Raw genomic sequence first — 24,021 nt, 5'->3', positions numbered from 1 at the left:
CATGATAGGTCTATGATTTTATTTTATAAACCAGACGTTATAAAATGTATGATACTGATTTTGATTTTGAATAGGGGCTGAGCTTATAAAAAATTTAAGTTAAAGACTAAATTGCTAGATGCCCGGCTGGTGTGGCTCAGTGCTTGAGCATCGACCCATGCACCAAGAGGTCACCAGTTCGATTCCCCGTCAGGACACATGCCCAGGTTGTGGGCCCAATCACCAGTGGGGGGCATGCAGGAGGCGGCCAGTCAATGTTCTCTTTTATCGATGTTTATCTCCCTCTCCCCTTCTTCTCTCTCTCAAATCAATAAAGTAAAAATAAATTTTTAAAAAAGGCTAAATTGCTAGAGAACATTTAATACTAACATTTTTTTTTAAGTTCTCTAACTTTAGCAGTTTCAATTATTATTAGATCCCATTAGAGTAACTTAAAGGATTTTTTTAGGATACTAAAATTATTTTCCTTGTATCTAAGTTCTGTTATTGAGAATTTTTAAAGTTTAAAGAACTTTTAAAATTTATTATTTACTCTTGACCAGACTTTATTGGCATTCCAAAGATGATGGTTCATGAGCAAAATTTGGAAAGAATTTTAGTGACATATTTAAGCAACCTGTACTTGGTCCTTATGGATTTAGCCCAAGAAGAGCAACTGTCAAATGCTATGTGTGGGTGTTTTCATTTTGGCATTCAGTCTCATAGTTCAATGCTTCCTTGCTGCTTTGTTATAGGTCTACCATAAACATCAGTTTATGAGTAGCCTTGAAGTACTCATTCCCTCCCTTCTGAGGAAATATGACTTTAGCATATTTAATCTTTTTTCCCCCATCCCCATCCTGTCCCCCTGTGTGTCTCTCAGTCCCCCACTCCTACTCTGCTGGCTCCCCTGCCTAATTTTCCTGGGCCAGGACTGCTATGAACAGTAAAGCAGAGCTTGATAAATCCAGGCAAATAAAAGGGGGGAAAAAATTAATCTTGTCTGCAGTTTTAGGATGAAGTGTTCTAGCTCAATTATCCCACTTTAAAGGATAATTGATATGTGATTGCCACTTAAATTATACTTGCATGCATTGTTCAGATCTATACTGTCTTATCTTATATTTAAAAATAAAAACAAAATCCAAAACCTGGAAGCAAAAAAAAGTATGTTAACAAAATCTGATGTGAATTTATATGAGGCTATTTATTTATGTTTTATTTATTCTATTAAGTGAGAATATATGTCACTGTAGAAATACTGCTTTTTAAAGTATGAGATTTTACACTTTATAAAATTAAAAAAAGAGAAATCTGAAAGAGCTTGCTTCAAGGGTTTCTATTAATGGAATTATATGTTATTAAACATACATATGCCTTTCAATAATGTAGCCATTGTATTGCTTTTAACTCCATGGTGAATGCTAAGATTGATTTTGTGATTTTTTTTTAAAGTACATTATGCATATATCTACTATGAATGTATCTTTTTGTTAGTATACTAAAATTGGTTTCAACTGGTTGACAGTTTAAAGAGGTATTTGCTATGTATGATATCTGTTCATTTTTGTAGGGCTGGGGAGCAGAATATCACCGGCAGGATGTTACTAGCACCCCGTGTTGGATTGAAATTCATCTTCATGGGCCTCTTCAGTGGCTGGATAAAGTCCTCACTCAGATGGGCTCCCCTCTGAATCCCATATCTTCTGTTTCATAGTGCAGAAGTATTCTTTTCAATTATATTATTAGTGGACTTATTTTAATTTTAGGGAAACTTCCAGTACAGATACTGTGAGCTTACATGGAAAACAGCTTATTTTTTTTTTCTACATAATTGTGACCAATACATTTGTATTTTGTGATGAATCTACATTTGTTTGTATTAATGTTCACTTGATTAACTCCAAAAAGTGTTGTGAAAAATGCAGAAAAATTACTGTGCCCCAGTTCAAAAGTATGGCATTAATCTTAAACTGGAACATACTTTTGCATTGTTGTCTCAACAGATTATTTTTTATTTGTTAAAATTTTTTTGAAAACTTAAAACAACACATGATGAAAATTTATAATAATATAAGAGGGTATACAGTGAAAAGTTTTCCCTTTGACTCTTGGTCCTCAAGAAGCTATACTTTTACCAGTTTCTTTATCCTACCAACTTTTAAAAAGTCTAATTCATTGTTCTATAAAAGCATATGGTAGGGGCTTAAAAGAAACTATAAAAAAAAAATCTTCTATTTGAAGGAACACTATGCACTGCTGTAACAAGTAGTATCCAGTGAAAGCAAAGTGATAGTTTTCTAGACATAAAATTTACATTTAATACAGCTAAATGTTTGTCAGTGTATTGTGACTTCACTCAATATGTCTTTTGTAAAACATTACCTTTAAAAAAAAATTATTGCCAACAACAGATCTCCAGGATGTCATTCACTCAGAACCTGTCATAAGTACTACTTTATAGCTGGTGACAGTACACGCATGGCCTTGTTGAGCTGTTTGCTGTTTTGGCCAGTGTTGCAAAAACTCTAATTTTGACATGCATTAATCTTTTATTTTGCACTTTGATGGGTGACAGTTTTTAGTGTAACCTTTTGTGAAACACACTCAAGTGACTTGGACTTAGATGCTCATCCTTACTTTCTTGGTACCCCTTTTGTATTAACAAACACTGCAGTTTATAGATTACAGTTGTAGGAAGTTACGCTTTTTCTAGCTTTTGTTGTATTTTCAGTCTAGATTATAATACTGTTATTCTGTAGCTCCAACTTAAGGTGCCTTTTAAATTCCAGTTTTATGGATTTTATTAATGTAGGAAAGTCATGTACTTAATCCCATGCAAGGACCTGTGTGTTGTAGCCATAGGAACCTCTGTAGTTTGGACCCAAGGTGGGGTGCTGGTTTGATACTTAAATGTATCAGCAGTGGTTGTTGAGATGGCTGATTTTAAAACATTCTTGTATCAAGGAATACAGACTGTTCTGTCAGTTACCATGCATGCTCTCTTTACTTTTTTTTATAGCATATATGTGAATGCTAGTTACCCAGGACATAATCCTCAAAAAGGAAAGACATGAAAAACTCCAAAATATCCATTTAATCAATCATGCTTAAAGGCTTTGGGTAAAAGACTCTTTACCCCTTTTTCTATGGAGCTGTCAGATGGACTCTTAGTTATGGCATGAGAACAAAGACATTATTTTGAAAAAAGTGATCTAATTTACCTATCAGATGAAGCTTATTTTCTGGTACCTTTTGTAAGTACTGTATGGAGCCATATCAGTCTTGTGTTAAAATGTTATTTTGGTTTGACTTTCTACTTGCCCTTTTTGTTTTTGTGAGGAAGTAAATGCATTTTTTGAGGAAAGGAGAATGTGATTCTTTTTGTTCTCTGTGACATTATTTATTGCTTTTACAAAGTGCAGCCAATGGATGGTTTAGTTCTTTCGGATGAAATTCCTACCATGTGCTTCAGCTCACAGCCCTTTGCTGGGTGAAAGGATACTTTCTGACAGTCACCTGAGTCTTAAACATATGTTTTCCATGACATGCCTTATCAATCTTTCATAATTGTGTCAGCCATCTGAAAAAGGATATTATTTTATTATTTGCTTAGTGATAGAATCATTTTTATTTACATATTTTTTTTATTTACCAGGCTCATGGCATGATCTTTGGAACAAATTTGTAGAAAAAACCCACCCAGGTTGAATGAACAGATATGTGTAATCAACTTCAATGGGCTTGAGCTGAGGGAAACTATTGAATTGTTTTATTGATACTTTCAATTGAGTTAATTAAACATTGTTTTTATTCATGTCATAGCTTTTAGAGTTGGGATTTTATATGAGTGGCCTTTCCTATGTTTTCTCTGAGGAGCTGTGTCTCATGAATGACAGTACTGAAGCTAACTAAGAGTTTCATGGAGCAGTATAAGCCTGTTGTAGTTCCTAAAAGTTGTCAATTCCACGCCCCTGGATTTTAGATGAAAACTTAATCTAACTGCTTCTATGATTCCTGAGGATGTCCATTGTCCATGGATGGGAAATAAAAATTGCCAGTAAGATATTTAAAAACTAAGTAAAATTCTGACCAACGAAAAGAAAGTACCTCAGAAAGAAACCATTTCAGAAAATTACAGTTTTAAATGTTTATTTAATCTCTAGGATGGTTTAACACTATTAAAATGATCACATTTTATAGCATGTACAACATATTAATATATGCCGTCTGGAAACAATAAATTACAACCAGTTTGGTAAATGCAAAAAGAAGAGTACAATCAAAATTTCTTTCAAAAATGAAGTAAAGCAACAAAAAGATGTTGATTGGAGGGAAAAACAGAACTTAAGAGGTGCATTTGAGTAACATCACTACATAATAGATATTATGGTCTGGTTGGTATTGCCTGACTTAAGCTGTAAAATGAAAACTAGTAGGCATGTTATTGGTCTATTGAGGCTAACATTTTTTATTTAGAGAAAATTTAAGGGCAACATGCACCAAAATGTCAAATATATACATCATAATATACATAATTTTTCACATTTTGCTGTTATAGAAGAAAACTGTGATAATAGAATTGGCTGGGTTTCTGAAGTGAAATCCACTGTAAGATTACTAGGTAGTTCAATAAGCTACACCTAGTAGTACAGAAAGAGGATATTGCCATATATTCTTCATACATTTGAGAGCAAGACATCCTTTTAGGATGTAAAATGATCAATAAGTAAGATATTTAAAAACTAAGTAAAATTCTGACCAAGACAGAATTTGGTCAGACAGTTGTCAAGACAGTTATAAAACCTTCTGTATTTGAGGGTGCCCATGGGAAATGGTTACCCTGTAATAGTGTCCTGCTGAGGGAGAAAGTTTTTACAAAACATCAAATCCTACCAATAGCAGAGAGACTCTAAAAAGTTGTATGGTACCTGTTTAAGTTCTGTGCTTCTGTTATAGAGAGCATCTAATATACCAGTTTGGATCCATTTCTTCAAACTTTTTCTAGTTTGCTTAATATTACTTTGTATCATTATCTCTTTCCCACTTAGAATACATTAATGCCTTTTATACTTCCTGAAGAAGGAAGAATCTTTTGATAATTATTGAATTCAACTTCCAATGATGATTTAAGTTTTGGACCTGTTAACTTTTAAGAGTCAGAGCCCTTCTTTGTCTTCTTAATTAAAGCCTCACTAATCTCTGGTAGGAATGTAAATGTGTCTCCTCTTCATACTCTTCAGCTAGATAAGCACAGATCTTTTAAGGTAGTAGATAGCTTGGTGGTTTTAGAAGTGTTTGGTGATTTTTATGGGAGTGAGTTTTCCTGAACATTGGTTTATGAATGGTCTCCTCAGACACTAATTAGGGTAGCTTTTTGTGGGTAATCTCAGGTTTGATGGCTGTTTTTCCCCTGAACAGCAGCATTTTCCTCATTGATGCAGATAGGATTCTGGGGAGGTTTTCTTCTCAGAGAAGATCCGTGTGTAGAAAGTGAGAATTCAAGGCATCACTTTTGCATAAACAATTTTACCTGCTGCACAGAAACTTGGACAGTGCTTTGGAATCCACTGGATTGCAGTTCAGGTTCAGCATGTCCTGACTACAAGAGGTAACAGTGTTTATCAAGCCTTTGTTATACTGGATTATTCATAATAGAAACTTATCTTCTAAAATACAACTAGGTTATAATTGAAATATTACCTGACAATTGGATGGTTTACAAAAACCAATGAGAAAGATTTTAAATACTGTTTTTTAAGTAAGAGCTTATGCTGTAATATTAGCTGGTAGCATTTGCTATAAAACCAGTGATGAAGTGGTTTTGTTGACAAGATCCACTCAGAGCAAGATTCTTCTGTCATTCATAGCAGACTGAAAAAAAATTTGTGTGATTCTTGTATAAATAATTTTGTACTTAACATTCTTAAAATCATCATAATTGTCCTTTAAGATTTCATTTGAAGATGCTGTTTATAAAAAGTTCAGATTTTGTGTGCAGGTATATTTTTATTCCTGTTATTAGGTAGGTAGTGCCTTCTTAATACCAGTTGGTGTTAGCTATAACCAAACTCTAGTGAGGTCAAACAATCCCAGGTTCTTTATAAAAGAAGAAATCTTTTAGAGTCAGATTTCCCATTGCAGATGATGTTTCTTTGATTCATTCATAAAGTCTTTTGACTGTAGGGACTCTTGAAGATAATAGTTGGGCAAGTGGTTTTCTTCTTAACCTTGTTGGTTAAGTTGCTTTTTGAAAGTCACTTATTTTAGATTGTAATGGAAACTGGATGTTTATATGTACCTGCCCATTTTTCTTAAAATGATATTTTTATGAAGATGATGAAGACCAAACCAATGGCTGCACTATAGGTCTGCTTCTTATATGTACTTGTTCTACTTCTGTTTATGTTGTAGAAAGTGAAATTCTAGCAACATGTTTTATTCTGTTATCTTTTTGATACTTATAAAAATGTATTAGGTTTTACTATATATTGTGCTTTTCAAAGCCATAACTCTTAAGAACTTTGTTTTTGCATATTGTTTGCTAATACTTTATTTTAATAAACCTCAAAAACTGCTTGATGTGTGTGTGTGTTTCTTGGTGCTCTGTTTTGACTTAACATGCTTCATTGAGTGGAGTTATAAAAATGAGAGAGGATTAGTTTCAGTGATCGCTGTGTTTGTGTACTAGCAATAGAAAATGGAAATATCATGCCTTTCCACTCAGCATGAGGTTTGCTCATAATGATTAATATTTTTTCATTCTGTCTATAAGAGAGTTTATGTGTTTTTCTTTGTTAGTTTTATTCTGTTTTGGAAAATATTTTGGATCTGGAGGCTGGGGTGTTTAACCACTTCTCTAGATCCATCTATAAATGAGAGGTCTTGACCCGCCAGGGGAGGTAGAATAGCTCTTAGCAGAGCTGGCTCTGGGGGCTGCCTGCTTGCATTTGAATCCTAGACCGCAGAGTTTTCTTGGCTCTGTGCCAATTTAGCTTTGCGCTTAACTTTTCTGTGCCTCAGTATTCTGATATGTAAAGTAAAAGTCTATCTATTTTATAGGATTTGGGAAAGATTAAATAAAATAATAAAAATAAAGTATTAAGAACAGTGCCTGGCATATAAGACCTCATATTTTTATTATCGTCTCTCATACTTCTTTGACTCATAGGAATCAAAGAATAAGATGCTGCTTGATCAACCTTTGATTATCCATCTTGTGAATTTGCTTTGTTTTTCCTTTTTAAAAAAAGTTTAAAAGCACAAATTAGTTTTATCATCCCCACTATAAGTCCATGCTTTTTCCACATCTGTGTTGTATACACTAGAAATGCAAACTCATTCTACTTGGGAAGAGACAGTGAAAATCCATGTGCTCCCATAGAAAAGTAGAAAAATCCAAAATAAATATTTTAACCCAAAATAATAAATGTAAAAACTCTTATTATTCTCTTTAGAGAAAAACTTCATCAAAGGAATCAAATTCTTCAAATCAGTTCCTTATGTCTTTTTATTTCAAATATAAGGCATTTAGTAAAGTATTTAGTCTCAAGTTCACTTGCTGTTTTAGAAGGATATTTTTAAAAGCATTTGTTCTGGCAAAAGATTTTAGTGATCAGTGAGAATTGTTAGGCCTCTCTCAGATTTAAGATAATTAGTTTTCAAATTGCTGTATCCAAAATACTGCAATGATGAGGGGATCAGTTGTGACATATGCTCCAGTTTTAGACATGAGACTCAATGGCCAGAGCTATTCCATATCAAAGTAGGTTTGCTGCAGTTCATATTGTGTAAATATTTATAAGTATCAGTAGGCTATAAGAAAGTACTTTCTCAGAGCTCTGTAGTATATATGATTCAAAGAAGGAAGCATTTAAAAAAACTTTATCCCCATTTAACATTTTAAATATTACTGTGATTTTGGTTGTTGCTGAGTTTGTAAGCCTATCTTTAATAAACTGACTTTTGTGGGGGGAAAACCCTGTGTTCTTTTTATCTAAATCATGTTTGGTGGTTGTATTTTAAGGGAAGGGGAATGAGGTTGTAGGGGCAATGCAAAGAGCAATTGTTAGCAGTGTGCTTAACCATCTCCATCTTCTGTCGGGTGGGAGGTGGAGGGGAGATTTAGATAGTGGTTAACACTCTTTCATTATCCATAGTCTATCAAGTGTATAATTCATGAGAGGTGTTTCCTGGGGCAGTGTTTTGAAGTTTGGGGATGAATTTGAAAGCTTCCTTACGCGTTGTCTTACTCTCCTACCCCTTTCCCAACCCAATAAAAACTTCACCTGTTGTTTCATTTTTAATACTTTTACCTGAGATAAATGTGAAGAATTTTAACCTTACAGAAAACTACAGACTAGCTAACCACTACACTTGTGTGTGTGTACCCTTCTAACCTGTTCTGGAAATCACTCTACACCAATCCTTTCCTTTCTTTGACAAAAATTTAGCTGATTATGGGTGGAGTTACATGGCTCCTCTTTTGAAAGGGTTCTCAGAGTAATCTGTTTGGGTCTAAAGTGTTTTTTGAATTATATATACCCAAGAGAGCATTTGCTATCTTTGCGCTCTCACTTATGTTCAGTGGCAGACCTTTCCAAAATGTGTAGCATGAAGCCTATCTATCCAGATATTTTACTGAGATTATGGAAGTGACCAAAAAAAAAAAAAAAGCCAATTGGGATTAATGTAGGAGGACTTTCAGAAAGAAGGAAAAAAGACCTTGTATATTAAGGAGAAGGAGGAAAACAGTTTTTCACAACATTTATTGCCATTTAACATATTTATTTACTCTGTTTATAGACTATATTATCTCATGGAAATTTCAGCTCTATGAGACCAGAACTGTGTTCCCACTGCCAGAACAGTTCTTGGTACTTTGTATGCATTCCAGTATTTGTTGAATGAATGAGTACTAGAATTCATCTTTTAAATCTTTTAACGAGAATTCTTAGTCTACTGGATTCTAGCTCATCACTAACTATTAGATCTCTGTTACATGCCTCATAAGAGAAGAAAGGGGGAACTCAACTAAGAAACTAGAACACTTATACCACATTCTCTTTGAAATTTTGGACCTTTGCCCCTGAATTATCAGGTTCCTGGAATTATTGCTTAGGGAACCTAACAAAATAACATTAATATTTTCCCAGAGAAAGGACATAGTTTCTTTGATGAATTTGACAAGAGAAAATAACCAAAACAGTATACTTTTTATTTTATAGCTTACAGGGGATGGCATTGTTAAGAGCCCTATAGTTTGATTTTAGCATCCTGGTTTAGATCCCATAATATCATCCCCAACTGTTGGGAATGAAGGACAGGCATTCAGGTGGGACACCAAAGTAGTGCCTTTGAGAGACAACATAGTGACCTATATTTGTATTTCAGAGTAAAAGATTAATTTTACTGAAGACTGTGTGTGGTTGGAGGATGGGGGGAGCAGAGGGGGTTTGGGTTATACCACCATTAGTTAAGATTAATTAAACATTCCTTGATTGCCTTTCACATAAAATTCTGTGAATTTTACAGAATTTGTTCAGACTAAGTGATAGCAGTGAAGATGATTTCGAGCACAAAGTAAGTAGTAAGACTGAAAAGATGACCATCTGAAAAGAACGGTGCTTTGCTTTTATTGTCTGTTTAATGAGCTGCTGAGAGTTTACCAACACCCATTCTCCCCTTTCTTAATTACAGAGCACCTTTGTCCAGCTGCCTACTATATTCCCAGCCTCTCTTTCATCTAGGTACAGTCAGGTAACTAAGTTGTGACCAATGGGGTTTGAGCAGAAGTGATAGTCCTGTTTTGACATATGCACCAAAGAGTAATTAATGTTCTTGCTCCTTTTCCCTTTCCAGTAGTTAGAATACAGGTATGATGGCAGGAACTAGAGTAGCCACCTTGAAGCAGACTTGGAAGCCAGGGGATGAGGATGATAGAGCTGTGCTACTCCTGGAAGGTTATGTGCACAAGAAACATAGGGATGGGGAGGGTTCTTTGTTACAACAGTTCAGACTGTAAGCTAATTAATACTTGTTCATTCACTTAGTCTCACCAGACCTTTATTGAGTATTCTCTGCAAGTCAAGCTTTGTGCTGGGCAGCAGAATGGGAGCAAGGAAGTCACCTCCTGTCCTCATGAAAAGTGAAGCTGTAACATAGTTTAGTGTTTTCAGTTTCTATCTAGTTAGAGTTAGTCAATCAAGTTTGGAGGGTGGAGAAAAAGCAGGAACAGAGAAGAGGGAGACTAAAAATAGACTCTACTTCTGTTTTTCTGACTATTTTTTCTGGTCCTGAGCAGTATTAGATTGTTTGCTCATTCATTCAACTAATATTTGAGGGCCTATTAGATGTCAGGCTGAGGATAAACGGAATAAAACAAAAATTCTTTCCCTCAAGGAGCTTTATTCTGGTTACAGAAACATAAGCTAAGTGAAATGTAGCTTAGGGTAGTGGTAAGTTCTAAGGAGAAAAAGCAGGAAAGGTAGATTTGAAATATTGGGGATAGAGGGAGGAAGGCAGTTGAACTTTTAGGTCAAAGAGTCAGGGAAGGGCTCACTGAGAAGGAAATCTTTGATCTAAGTCCAGGAAGAGGTGAGGAAGTTGGTATGTGAGGTAGTGATTTAGCTGATTCTTTGTCAAAGCATATGAATGATACATAAAGATCTCAATGTCCCTGCAGGAAAAGGTGGTAATTCAAGCAGAAATAGCTAAAGGAACAAACTTAAATTGTATGTCCTTTTAGTCTCTGCAGGGGATACAGTAATACCTGAGGTGTTACACAGATGGAGACGAAATGTCAGTTGCTAATGACCTGGCGGATTACCACCTCCAGAGTACTGGCCACTTGAAGGACCAATCAATAAGGGGAATTCAGCTCAATATTTCATCTGATACAGGTTTAGTTTAAGCAGAAAATAAAGGTGAAGAGTTCAGAGGACCATGGACAGATTTACCTTGATCTCTAGTTCTGCCTTTCCACTATTCTGCATTCAACAAGCACTTCATCATTGCCTCTTTTAGTGTTTAACATAATGCTAGACTTTGAGAAAGCAGCAGTGAACAAGATGGTGGTTGTCCCTGACCTCAGGAGGGGAGAGACATTAGGCTGTGACTTATATAGTTATTTAATAGGGAGCTGTGATAGGGAGCTGATTGGGGGCTATGAAAGAATGAAACTGATCTGAGAACTCAGGTAAGTCCTTTTTGAGGGAGAGATATTTAACTTGAGACCAGAAGGATAAGAAGGCATTAGCCAAATGAAGGATGAAAGATAATATAGGCAGAGAGACCTGAGGGATTGAAAGGCCATTGTGACGAGTCTATATTACAAGAGGAGCATGAGGAGATGAGTCTGGAGAGTTTGTTGAGGGTCAGATGATGCTGGGTCTTGTAGCCAAGATTAGGGTTTTCATTTCTGAGAACCAGGAATGTAAATGGGGGCTGGAGGCTAATATAGGATCACATGTATGCTTTGATTGGAGAGAAGCAAAAATGGATGTTAGGCTTTGAATTCAGATGGTGCTGGTGGAAATGGAGGGGAGTAGATGGAGCAGAGTGGTGTCTAGGAGGTGATGGATTGCATGTGGGAAGGATGAAGAGCAGTTTGGGGTCAAGAATGACCATCATGAAAAGGAAAAAAAAGAATGACCATCCTGTATTTCTTTGGGCAGCCAGATGCAATTGGCTGAGATGAAGACTAGAGGAAGATCTAATTTATATGAAAAGGTGAGTTTTAGACATGTTGAGTTTGAGGTTCCCTCTGAGATATCCAAATGGAGGTGTTGAATGGGCTCAGGGTTATCAAGGTCTGAAGAGAGTAATTTGAAAAGCACCCAAAGCAACGTGAGTGGATTAGCTAGTTCAGTGGAAAGCACAGTGAGAAAGGACCTAGGACAGCTGCCCCCCAACTCTGGGCATACCTGCTGCGAGAAGTAGCAGACTTCATTTCTGTTCTGTGATAGCACATGCCTTTTGATTTTTTGTTGTTGTTGTTTTTTATCCTCACCCGAGGACATTTTTCCAGAAACATCGACGTGAAAGGAACACATCGAATGGCTGCCACCCGCACAACCGACCAAGGCCGGGGACAAACTGCAACCGAAGCACGCGCCCTTAGCGGGAACCGAACCCGGGTCTCTCAGGACCCCAGGCCGACGCTCTAACCGCTGAACCAAACCGGCCAGGGCAGCACATGCCTTTTGAAAAGGGACTGCAAGTCACTGAGGGGAAGCAGTTGCTGTTTGTTTGTGTTACTGCAAATATTTCTGGAATGGTCATCCTGTTTAGTAAGAATGATAGCTCACATGAAGAAAAATTACTACATGTCAAACATGAGCTAAAACACTACCTACAGTGTCTCATGCAATGTTGAAAATCCTATGAGGCAGATACTATCATCTCCATTTTACAGATGTGGAAACTGAGGCCCTCAGACATGATCCAGAAACATGATCAAGGCATAGAGTGGATGGCCAAGCTCAGTTTACCTCACTCCAGGTTTGAGGCTCTTGGTTACTACAGTATGCTGCTTCTCCTGCTTCCTGGCATCTGCAACCATCCTTTCTAATTTCCACTCCCACCCCTCCCATCAGAAATATGTTATCAATCTTCTTGCCTGCTACCAGTGGCACTGCAGCCCAAACACCTACGCTATGAGTCCTATCGTATTTTTAGCCTGCCATGCCAAACTCTCTAAAGGTGGTTCCAATGCATCATGGGGCTGCAGAGGAGCAGAGAGCGGGAGGAAGTGTATATAGACCTGCCTCTTTGATATCTATCTAAATGTCCAATTACCGTACTATAGTCTACTTACCTGCATATCAGTAAAGGGTAGACATGAATACCACCACATCCCTGGAGCTAGGTCCAACATGAGAAAGGGACCATTACTGCTCAACTGGTCTAACACTAGCCTAGAAAAGGGAATGAAATTATTTAGGGTCATAGTGCTGACAAAATGCAGAACCTTACACTAGTTCCTCTCAATGACCTTCCCCCCCACACCCCCACCCCCATTTCTAGATTCCAGCTCTGCAGGCCCAGTTACTTAGGAGTTTCTTCCAGAAATGTCTGTTAATTTTAAGTGCTCATGTTTTTGGTTTCAATGACTGAGACATCAGAGGGATGCTTTCCAAGTTGTCTCTATGTTAGCATGTTATAGCTTTAACCTCGGTGTGCCTTGGGCCATTATTTTATTAAGGGATCCCAACAGCCTCCTGAATCAGTCTGACTTCAGCTGATCCTGGCCCAGAAACTCTAAGTGACCACTAAACAAGTCATCCACTCATATTCTCCCCTGCAAGAACCAGCCCTTGTATTTGTGGGCACATTTGTTTATGGCCCCCAAGAAGGCCACATCCCGTTTTGGGACCATCTTCTCTCTATTTTTAAAGAATAGTTTATCGATTTTTAGAGAGAGAGAGAGAGCAAGGAAGGGAGAAGACAGAAACATCGATGTCAGAGGACATCAATTGACTGCCTCCTGCACACCCCTTGCTGGGGATTGAGCCCAACATTAATTGACTGCCTTCTGCACACCCCCTACTGGGAATTAAGCCTGCAACCTGGGGCACCTGCCCTGACTAGCAACCTCTTGGTGCATGGGATGATGCCTAGCCAATTGAGCCATACCAGCCAAGGCCAGCTTCTCTAGTGTTTTGGGTGCTAGCATGTTACATTGGTTATGTGTTTAGAGCTGAGTGATATAATACTCATTTCACAGATGAGGAAATAGGCTAAACAGATTAAGTAATTTGCACAGGGTCACATTGCCAGTGAGCAGTGGAGCTGGGATTTAAAGCCAGACAGTGATACTCCAGAGTGTATGCTGACCACTTAGCACACTGCCTTCATGTCTATCCACAGGAGATGTGGAGGAGGAATACTCCACCTCTACATTACCTCCTACCCTTTGGAGCCCCCAGATCAAGGCCTAAGGGTCCCCCCTATCAGCATTGTGTGACTTCATTATACTAGCCAGGGGTCCTCATATTTCCTTACATTTATTCCATTTAGTTGTCTCTGCAACCAAGGATCACACAGATTAGCTGGGTTACCCTTACTTACTGTTGGCTGGAGAGGTCTGGCTACATTTCCAAAGACCAAACTAAAATGTTCTGTGAGGTTATCACGGAATTAGCACCATGGGGGCTTGGCTGATGTTAGCTCTCCAAGACATGGATAATTAAGGCAAAGGTGAAATGTCTTTTACTTGTCTCTGCTGCTTTGTGGGATAGGAGCCAGGAGGGGCTCTTGGGCACAGGCTAAGAAGTGGTGGTGAGGAGCCCTGGCCTGAGACTCCAGCCCTAGCATGCATTTTCCCCAGCCTTAGCTGCATCCTTAGACAGGTTTCAGTGTCTGACAATCCTCACCCAAGGTCTGTAGAATTGTGTGCCTGTATGCAAGTGTCCTTAGCATTCTTCAGATTCTCAACAACTCAGTGACCCCCAAACGATTTAGAGCACTGGGTTAGATAATCTACCAAGTCCTGTTTTAGTCAAACATTCTCTCAGCTCTAGTGCCCCAGAACCAGGTGACTCCTGAAACTATTTTAAACCCCCATAAACTCCCTAGAATTAGGTTCATTTTGAAAATGGTTGAGGTTATCACAAATCTTTCTTTTCCCTCTCAGGTTCTTTGAGATTGTTTTCTGGTAAGGTTCACTCATCCATTGCTTTCTCTTGTGTTCTCCAGAGCTGGCTTCCTGCCTAGTTTGGGAAGAAGTGCTGAGCAGCTATCCCCATCGCCTGACCCTTAAACCCTTCCTTCACTAGCTGGTTCTGGTATAGAAATGGCTCTTGGAAGTGTTCAGGCCCAGGGAGGCTGTGAGAGCAAGAAGAGGACAGGGAAGAGAAGGGAAGGTTGTCACTGAGCCCCTTTTCAGGGAGTATTTTTCAGCAGATGAGGCAGGAATTCCTCTTTGAGACTGACTCTAAAAACACTTCCCAGAGCAAGTAACTGACTGACCACCTGGGAAAGCTGGAGAAGAAGTATTAAAACTAATCTGGGACACAGCAAGGCAGGAGGCGGGCATCGGCTACCAGGTTGCTTATAAGGATGTCTTGCCCTTATCTGACTTTCCAAAGTGGCGAAAATAAGGACCAGGGTGTTCTCAGCACTGGGTCTAACTCAGTGAGGTTTTATTGTAGAAATGCATTCCCTAGAGATGTGGAACATGCGTCCCCACCACAGTGTGTTGCTGGTGGGACCCCGTGCCTTTAAACTGGCTCCTCGCCACCCATCCATGCCCGTAGAAAAAACTGGGTCCTCGGACCCAAGCGGGACCTAGTGAAACTCCCTGTCCCCTCACTTCTCCTGGAGCACGCGGTCATTGAGGGCCATCATTCCACAAAGTCAGGCTGGCAGGGTCCTAGCAGGGTCCTCGGTGCTAAGAACTGAGAGAGGTGGTAACAGCCGCGGGAAGACAGCCACAGGGCCAGCGAGTACGAAAGGCAGGTCCGGGCTAGATGTGCTCTCGCCATGCTTGCCCTTAATGTGCGCAAAATGAGGAAGTCAGCAGGAGGCGAGCAAGGCGCTTAGGTCCCGCTTTACCTGCTGGCCCAGGGAAAAAAGGTTCTGCCAGGGTATCAGAACCTTGGTACCTCACCGTTACTAGGAGCGGGAACCTAGGCAGGTCTGACGCCTCGGACTCCCTTTACTCCTAGGTTGCCACTCAAGGTCCGAAAGGGTGTTTGGGTCAGAGCGTAGTGTGCCCTGGGGCCGGCCACCCCCAGGGGTCAGGCCCGCCCTGTCTGGTTCCCTCCACTGCTCTTGGCGAGAGCTGGACATGGCCCCTGCAGGTCCTGGCTCGCTGCTCCGTTACACCAGCCGAGTCTTCCAGGGCGCGCGGGCATCCCGAAGCGAGCGGTCGTGGGGCAGCGCGGGGAAGGCCGAGTGGCGCAGCTGGCAGCCAATGAAGAGGACAACGAGCGCCACGGAGAGCAAAAGCAGGAAGAAGAGCAGCAGGTAGGTGGGCAGGTCAGGCTTTGAGGCCGCGCTGTCCCGCATACCGCGCGCGGTGGCGAGCTCCAGAGGCAGAACGCCCTCCGCCTTGACAGTGGCTGCCAAGGCCAGCGCGCTGCCCACCGCCACCTCGGGGCCGCCGGTGGCGTTGAACACGTCTCCGTACATGGCCCGCGGGTCCCCGCTGACCCGCTCACTTCGCCTCTCGTGGATTGGCGCTGCTCGGCGCCTCCATGGCGCACCCTCGCACCCTGCTGCGCGCAACTGACCAGGAGTCAGAGCCTTCAGGGCAAATGGGGCGACCGCGGCAGCTCCCTCACCTCTGCGCTCAGCTGTCCTCTCTGCGCGGTGGACAGCCCCCGGGCTTGCAGCAAGGTGGCTTCTCGCCCGCGCCCCTTGGTCTTTACCTGTGTCTCCCTGTTGTCACCTGCAGTGCCGAATCAGGATCTCAAGGTTTCACTGCCACCCTCTAGGCTCTGAGCCCCATCTCCAGTGAGCTCCGCGCTCCAGGGCGCCTGTGGGCTGCAGCGGCCGCAAGAAGTGCCTGCTGAGCTGGTCAAAACTCTGGTCCCTGCTCGGCGCGGTCTGGAAGCCAAGTGCACCCAGAATGAAGGTGGGGAGTTCTCCGCGGCTTCTGGCGCTGCCGCCGCCGCTGCCGTCGCCGCTACCGCTGCCGCGGAGTCTCAGAACAGCCCTTGCAACCTCGAGTCCCTGTCCAGATGCTGAGTGTGCGAGGAGCCTGTTCCACTCGCGTGGGCTGCTGCACTCCTGTCTTGTGCAGGAGACTGAGCGCTGAGACGCCTCTGAGTGAGCTTAGGTCCCGGGTAGGGGGCGGGACTGACAGAGGCCGTCCCTGGGATGCAGCTGAGAACCAATGAGGGTGAGAGAGGACAGGACTGTGACTGCCCCTGCCAGACCTCACATCATTCACAGACAGAGGGACACACAAAGAGAAGGAGGGAGAAAAAACACAGGGTCACAGAAAGATCGACGGACAAAGAATCGGGTACAAATTTAATGGAGACACAGAAAACAGAGACAGTTGTGAACAGCAAACCGACTCGGAAACAAAGTTCAACCAGGCATGGACACCTGCTTTCATCCTCCTCTTTGACATCTTCCTCCCAGCCAAGCCTGGTTGGCCCAGAGCCCCACTGGCTGCTAGATCTCTCAGGCAGGACACACAGTCTCCATGGGAAGCCCAGGGGCCACTCCCAGGCAAGCTGGGACTGGTTTGGCCGCTCAGGCAACTCCCTAGCTATGTCTTAAGGGTACATGTGCTTCCCCCACCAGGAGCTCATTCACTCAGCTCCCTGGCCTGGCCTGGCCAGTACCAGCACACAGGGAAGAAGAGGAATGATGTTGGTGATGGCCCACCTCCCCTTGGCAGCCTTGGCAAAGACTTGGTAGCTAGGACAGAGGTGAGCAGTCAGTGGGACTGAGGGAGGAAAAAAAGGGGGCTGTCTCTTTCCAGGGATCCAAACTCCTCACTCCTCTGAGAAACCTTCCAATCCTCCTAGACTAGGATGGGAACCACTGCCCTGACCATCACTACCCCTGCACTTCTCAAGTAACTCCAACTGGCCCTGGCTGGAAAGGTTAGTTGGTTAGAGAGTCCCAATATGCCCAGGTTGCAGGTTCAAGCCCCAGTAAGGGCACATAAAAGAGTCAACCAGTGAATGCATAAATATATGGAACAACAAATCATTGTTTTTCTCTCTCTCCCTTCCTCCCTTTCTCTTTCTCTTTAAAACCAGTAAATACATAAAAAAGAAAGAAACAACGACAATCCTGGACTGTCACTGTCTTGCAGGGCCAGAATTAGGGGGAGGCAAGTGAGGAGCCGAGGGCATGAAACTGAAGTGTTTGCCCTTAGGGTCCTGCAAGTCAGGAGTGAGTGTGCCTCCTTCCATGTGGCACCCTTGGCACCTCACCACCACCCTAGTCCCAGCTCTGTTGTCTGGTCACTTGTCTGAGAGCCCTATAGGGTCAGCCAAGTTCACAGCTATCTTCCTTCCCCCATGGAGGGGTGTAGTGCATGGGGAGAGCTTGGTGAGCACTGGCTGAAGGAACCGGTGGAAGCATAAGTTAGTTATTCCCCTCTCCATCACTGCACCTTACACTTGGCGACCCTGGTGACATGAACAACCAAGCTGTGCAAGGCCATTTTTAGCCACAGCTCATTCCCATTAATCCCAACTCAGCCCAGGACAAACACCTCTGTGAGCTCTTTGTCTGATGTTGAAATTGTGGTTCTAAGTCCTGACCCTGCAGAGTGTTTGACTGCTGGCTGAGTGAGGTGCAGACATGCTCCAGAAGCCCTCTTCAGTGTTTTCCTCTTAGTCCCATGGACAGGCTTCTGGGGGCCTCCCTGGACTGGAAGAGGGCTGTGTGTGTGTGTGGATGGGGTGGGCAGCAAGACCTGGCAGGACTCAGCACTGCCCCTCTGCCCACCTTGGTCCTGGAGAGCTGCCCAGTGTGCTTCAAGGGCATCGGACCCTGAAACCCCTATGAATGGCTGCTGCTTAGGCCAACCATTCCTTTTCCAGATAGGAAAGCTGGCTCCAAGAGGGGCAAAGCATATCCTTGTTAGCGCAGGACAGCCACCATGGAGCAGTGACACTGCAGTCACTGAAGTGAGCCACTCGAACAAGGGACCCGTGTCCCTTTCTCTGAAGGCCTGATCTATTTTGAACAGCATTTTACTCAGCCAGCAGGACCCTAGGTGACATGATGTGAAACCAGAACAGGCCTCCTGACTGACACTGTCAGCCACAGGGAGGGCAGAGGGGTTGGATGGAGGGGAGTTTATCCTGGTGAAGCCTCGGCTGCCGGTAACTCCCTGTTAAAGCTTGACTGCAGGGCTTGAGGGGCTTGGTTTGGAGTCTGGCCCTGTGTTTGCACGGGGAATAACATGGTCCTGCTGTCCCCATTTTCTTTGCACTCCACCCATGGGATCAAGTAAGACACTAGGTGATGGCAGGAAGCCTGGGTAGCTCAGTAGGAGGTCCTGCATGGAATCTGGGGCTATAAAATGGGGGTTGATGGTAAGTGATTTCTGGTCCTGTTTTGGAAACATGCTGTGAGCATTCAGGAAATGGGTATGGATCAGGGGGAGTCTGCTCAGGGTTTGGTGTGGATGGTGGTGGAGGTGGTGGTGGTGGGGGTGTTCCTGCAGCTCCATTGCTCGTGTTGGGTTTAGGAGGGGAAATCTGTGAACCTGAGGTCATTGGCACTGCTCAGTTTTCCTCTCACAGCTGCTGCTTTTCATCATCATATTGAATTTTTAAGAGTCAACACATGCAAGGTCTTGCAGCCTGTGAAAGAATGGTAGAGCTGGGACTTGAAACTGGGCAGCCAGGCTCCAGAGTCCATGCACTCAGTTGCTACCATGGACACCTCCAATGGCAGGACAGTTCCAGTATGTGGGCCTCTTCTCACAGGCCAAACCCTGGCTTGGCCTCAGCATGATATTTCTCCTCATAGCAACCTGTGATATGGACACCACTATCTCCCCCATTTTCCCAAGCTTGTACCTTGAGAAGTGGTGTCACTTGCCAAGGTCACACAACCAGGCCATGGTGCAAGAGAGCCTCAGATTCTGTAGCCTGTGCTTGTCTACACATCTTAAGCTACTGCTTCTAATGGAAAACGGCAAAGAGCATGTGATTAAATTGTCTTGCTGTTTGGTAAAGTTGGAGGAGGTATCTTGCCTTTTTTGGGGGGTCTTTTGGTTCTGAAGTGGGGAGTGCACTGTTTCTTTTCTGAAAGATGTTCAGGGAATCAAGAGGGCAGTTATGTTCTCTGAATACTCCCAGGTATGACATTCAACAAGGCTTGTGCAGAGATGAAGTTTCACAGCTTTTTACACGAGCCAGAGTGACCTTCTATTAAGGGAGCTTTGTGTGCCCACACATTTAAGTCTCAAAAAAGATTATAAAAAGCTCAGAGGCTGGCATTGACAAGCAGAGGTTCCAGGGCCGGGACCCAGAGCCACCTCTTCCCCATTACATGGTCACTGAGTGACGCACACTCCTTTCCCCACCAGCCTATCTGCAGAGAAACCAAGAGAGGTGAGGCAAGGGTGCTTTTCCTGCCACCATAGGGCCATTTAGCATCTGTTTAATGAAAACTTGGGAGACTGGGAGATGGAGAGCCCCATGATTTCCTGTGATGCTTGGTGGAGCTATTTCTGTTTCTTCTGCATACCAGGGGATTTATTATTAAGCAGCTTAGCATCACCAAGAAGCTGGGGTGGAGATCAAGTGTGAAATGTTGCTGTCTGAAGGTTGGAGTTTTTTGCTGCTGACTGTTTTTTTTTTTTTTTCTCTGTGTGTTGAAGGAGGTTGCAGTCAGACTGTTGTGGAATGGCTTCCACTTCCTCTGTGACTGCTGAGGATGCCCTGGCTCATAGATGTTTCTTTTTAACCACTACCCCTGGCAAGGTTTTTTCTTGTTTTTGTCTTTGTTTTACTTTAAAACAAAGATTTTTAATTAATTTAGAGAGAGAAAAATATCAATGTGAGAGAGAAACATCAATTGGCTGCCTCTTGCATGCACCCAACTGGGGATCAAGCCCACAACCCAGGCATCTGCCCTGACCGGGAATTGAACTGCAACCTTTCGGTGCACTGGTTGATGCCCAACCAACTGAGTCACACCGGCCAGGGCTGACTTTGTTTTTACAAATGGCTTTGGTAACTGTAGTGGCTGGTAAGTTAAGGTTGCATTTTAGAATTACCATTTTAGAACTCAACAGCCAGCAGGCCAAAGTCCAGGCTCTGAAATGAGATTTTTCCAAGTGGTAATGGGCAGTAGTAGACTCAGAGAGTGGTCAGCCAGAACTTTTGAGGAGGTTGCAGTCTGTTTTTCCAAGTAGGATTACTAGAGAAAGGATGGGTGTGAATGAGAGGTGATTCTGTAAGAAGAGAGCTCATAATAAGGCTCCCCTCCTAGAAATGGTCCCTTCACCTCTGTCCCCTGATCCCTCGAGCCTGCAGTGTCTTACAGGATCAGATGGTAGGACGAAGTCAGTGATGTGGTTCACTGGGCTGCCTGGGGCTGGGGCTGGGAGTCTCAGGCCACCTGTTACCCCACACATGGCCAAGGGCAGCTCCAGCTGGAAAGACCTGGTCTCAGTTAGCAAGAAGCTCTGGGATTGGGAACCTGCAGGAAGGTGTGTCACCAGCTCCTGCTGTCAGTACTTCCTTCTCTTGTCTACCTCTGGAGTGAGCTCTCTGAGCCACCTGCAGGGAGCTGGCCCAGGATGGGGAGCTAGTCCAGGATGGGGAGCTGGCCCAGGATGGGGAGCTGCAGCAGATGCAGGCTTGAGCTCTGCCTCCACACTCTGCTCTAAGCTGGGCTCCTGTGAGGCAGTTAGAGGCCTGACTTCCTCGAATCTCAGGGATTAGTCCTGGGCCTGCATGGACAGGTACCCCCTCCTCACTTATCCCACCCCAAAGAGCAGGTCAAGTCTGTAAACCAGGTCCTCTAGAGAATTCTCTACCTTCTCAATGGGGCCCCTGGCAGCTGGTCTGGGCCTCTTACAGACTCTGTTCTCATGGGCATAAATCCCGAAGTCTCTTTGCACGTTAACAGGCAGGTCGGATCAGAGAGTCATCCTTCTGACAACACCCCCTCCCTCCACCTATACGTAAAATATAGAAATGGATTTTTATCCTTGACTAGAAAGTGGAGGAAAATTTAGGTTTACAAAAATTGGGAGCATAGTCTATTAGGAATAATTAGAAAATTATTCCTAAAAGATTATTCCTAATCCATAAAAGAAATCATGTTTTATTTTTCTCCCAAAGTTTAAACACAATAAAACCAACCCCAAAACACCTTGCTTTCTCTTCTATAAAACTTCTAGGGATCCCAATAGTCTTAATTTTGGATAAGTCTCACCCTACATCCTGTCACTCCCGTTCCAAACCTTCCTTGGCCAGTGTCTGGGGGTCAGCTCTCATGTCTTTCCTGGTCCTTCCTGTACCTCTGCCATTAGGCAGTGTCATCTTTGGGGTGGGGGTGAGGTGTCATGATGTGCGGTCCAGAGTCCTGGGGCAGTGGGGACTATACATGTGGAGTAGGGGCAGAGAAGGGCCCCTTGACCAAGGAAGATAGAGCACATTGGTCATGAAAAAAAATCTGAGAGAATGTCCTTTTTGCTCTGTCACTTCTTGACAAGGAGAGAAGGACACATACACCCAGGACCTGATTCTTGAGGAATATGATTTAAAAAAAGTTTTCAGTGAGAGAATGAAGGCTGTCCTTTCAATGGTATTTTAAAACCTAAATTGGGAACTACGTTAGCATTGCCATTTTATGCTGAGGCAACAGAAATTTCATCTGCTGCTCCCCTGGGGCTCAGGTCCTAGTCCAAAGTTAGGGTGTCTCCATCCTGGAAGGTTTCCTCTGGGGAGACACATGTGGTCCCTGCACCCCAGTACTGCTGAGGAAGCGTCATCACCCACCCCTCCCCAAGGAGGCTGCCTGTGGGCTCTGTGCCAGATGGGAGAAGTTTGCTGGGTGATTCAGAATCATCAGACCCTTCCTTGAGAAAAGCCTTTCAGATGGCATTCCCCCAGAAATGGCGCTGAGTGTTCTCAACATCTCAACTAGAACCAAATAGGGAAAACAGATGCTTGGGGGTGTAAAGGGCATTTTGAGATTTGACAGCCCACCATCTGGCATGGCCTGGACCCGGATTCTCCCACCCAGGCAAGAAGGGCAGTGTTGGCACCACTCTCCAAAGGTTGTTGCAGGCTGTGGGGTGGCTTCTCCAGGACCTGGTTCTCAGTTTCTCCTCATGGACCTCCTCTCCCAACTCCTTCGGAATCATGTGGGGTGCTTTTTAAATTCAGATCTGGCCCCAACACCAAAGATTCTAACCAAAGATTTGGAGCTGAGAGTGTACATGTATGTGTGTGTGCATGTGCATGCATGTGCATGGGTGTGTGTAAGTGACCATGACTACCCCCTGGATTTCCTGACACCTGTGATCCTTTCTTACAGGCAGATGACAGTCAGATTGCCCAACATTAACTGCCTCTAGGAAGGAACCACAAATTTAACAAAGGAGTCAAATGATTGTTTTTCTCAGTTTCAAAAGTCTGGGCCTAGGAATAAGGTTTGGAACAAGCTATGAGCTGGGCAGGGCTGTGGCTAGCATATATGGCAACTTTGGGTGAATTATAAAAAGGTGCATTTCTCCTTGGCAGGACATGGGCAGATTTTAGGTTCTTGTTGTACCCTTGCCCTCAGCAGGGCATATTTGTGCAGCGCACACACTGTTCATCCTGATGTGGCAGCCCACAGGAAGGGCAGATTTTTCCACCTTTGAAATGGAAGAGACGTCCCTGATCTCAGGGCAGAGACCTCCCTGATCTCTCTGGGGTGAGAGGTGAGAAGAGTGTTGGTGGGGAAAAAAGGAGACCTTAGATTTGGTAAGTCCCTGAGAGGGACTCTCTCTGCCTTGGGAAGGATGACAGAAACCAGATAGTTTTGGGGATGAGGGTGCAGAGGGAAATAATAAATACCTTTCTTGCATAGAGCCCTAGGAAGGCAAAAGCCCTTGGACTATGGATGGCTTCCCCAGCCCCACTGGGTGTGAGATGGTAGAATAATTCCTGCAAGCTCACCTAAGTGTGCTTGGAAGTGCCCAGGGGGCACATCTGGCTTCCTCCAGCTCCAAAGTGTTTTGGGACAGAAGACAGGCTCCTGTGCCAGTACTTCAAGAAGGGTATGAAAGGAGGCATCTAAGAACATCTTTTGAATGGGAATGAGGGTCCATGTAGCAGTGACCTGCAGGACTGACCTTTAGGAACCAGAGAGAACAGAAGGTATTTGGTGGACACTGGGGCAGAGTGATGTCCACCCTCCCATCTTCAGCCCAAAGACTGTTAGCACAGTGCCAGGAGATGAGGTGTGGGGACCCAGAGCGGAGACTTCAGCCATTTCAGGGGAATAGCTGGGGGATGGTTGTAGGATGGGGGGAGTGGAGTGTTCCTCACAGAGATCAATTAAGGGGAAAATAACATTGCATTTTGTACCCATTTGAGTTTATAGATTAAGATT

The 24,021-nt window shown here is 43.3% G+C and overlaps 2 protein-coding genes across 3 annotated transcripts in view; one reads left to right on the top strand and one right to left on the bottom strand.

Annotated features, from left to right (window-relative positions):
* SMAD5 (SMAD family member 5) overlaps positions 1-2,140 on the top strand; it is a 48,287-nt gene extending 46,147 nt beyond the window's left edge. For both annotated transcript variants that reach the window (XM_036240829.1, XM_036240830.1), the window contains one exon: positions 1,553-2,140. In XM_036240829.1, the coding sequence (XP_036096722.1) occupies positions 1,553-1,696 (144 nt within the window). In that variant the 3' untranslated portion in view covers positions 1,697-2,140. The remainder of the gene's footprint in view (positions 1-1,552) is intronic.
* A 13,130-nt stretch (positions 2,141-15,270) lies between these two features.
* SMIM32 (small integral membrane protein 32) lies at positions 15,271-16,536 on the bottom strand. The gene has a single exon (XM_036241581.1). It carries the CDS (start codon positions 16,111-16,113, stop codon positions 15,802-15,804), a length of 312 nt encoding a protein of 103 aa, XP_036097474.1. The 5' UTR covers positions 16,114-16,536; the 3' UTR covers positions 15,271-15,801.
* Positions 16,537-24,021: the final 7,485 nt, after the last annotated feature.

Source organism: Molossus molossus, unplaced genomic scaffold, assembly GCF_014108415.1.
Source record: "Molossus molossus isolate mMolMol1 unplaced genomic scaffold, mMolMol1.p scaffold_m16_p_4, whole genome shotgun sequence".
NCBI classification, from domain to species: Eukaryota; Metazoa; Chordata; class Mammalia; order Chiroptera; family Molossidae; genus Molossus; species Molossus molossus.
The sequence above is the reverse complement of the archived record's forward strand: the minus strand, read 5'-3'. Positions and strand labels throughout refer to the sequence as shown.

What these genes read in the sequence shown, in the direction of transcription:
- SMIM32 (XM_036241581.1), bottom strand. Translation starts at nt 16,113, where the DNA reads ATGTACGGAGACGTGTTCAACGCCACCGGCGGCCCCGAGGTGGCGGTG.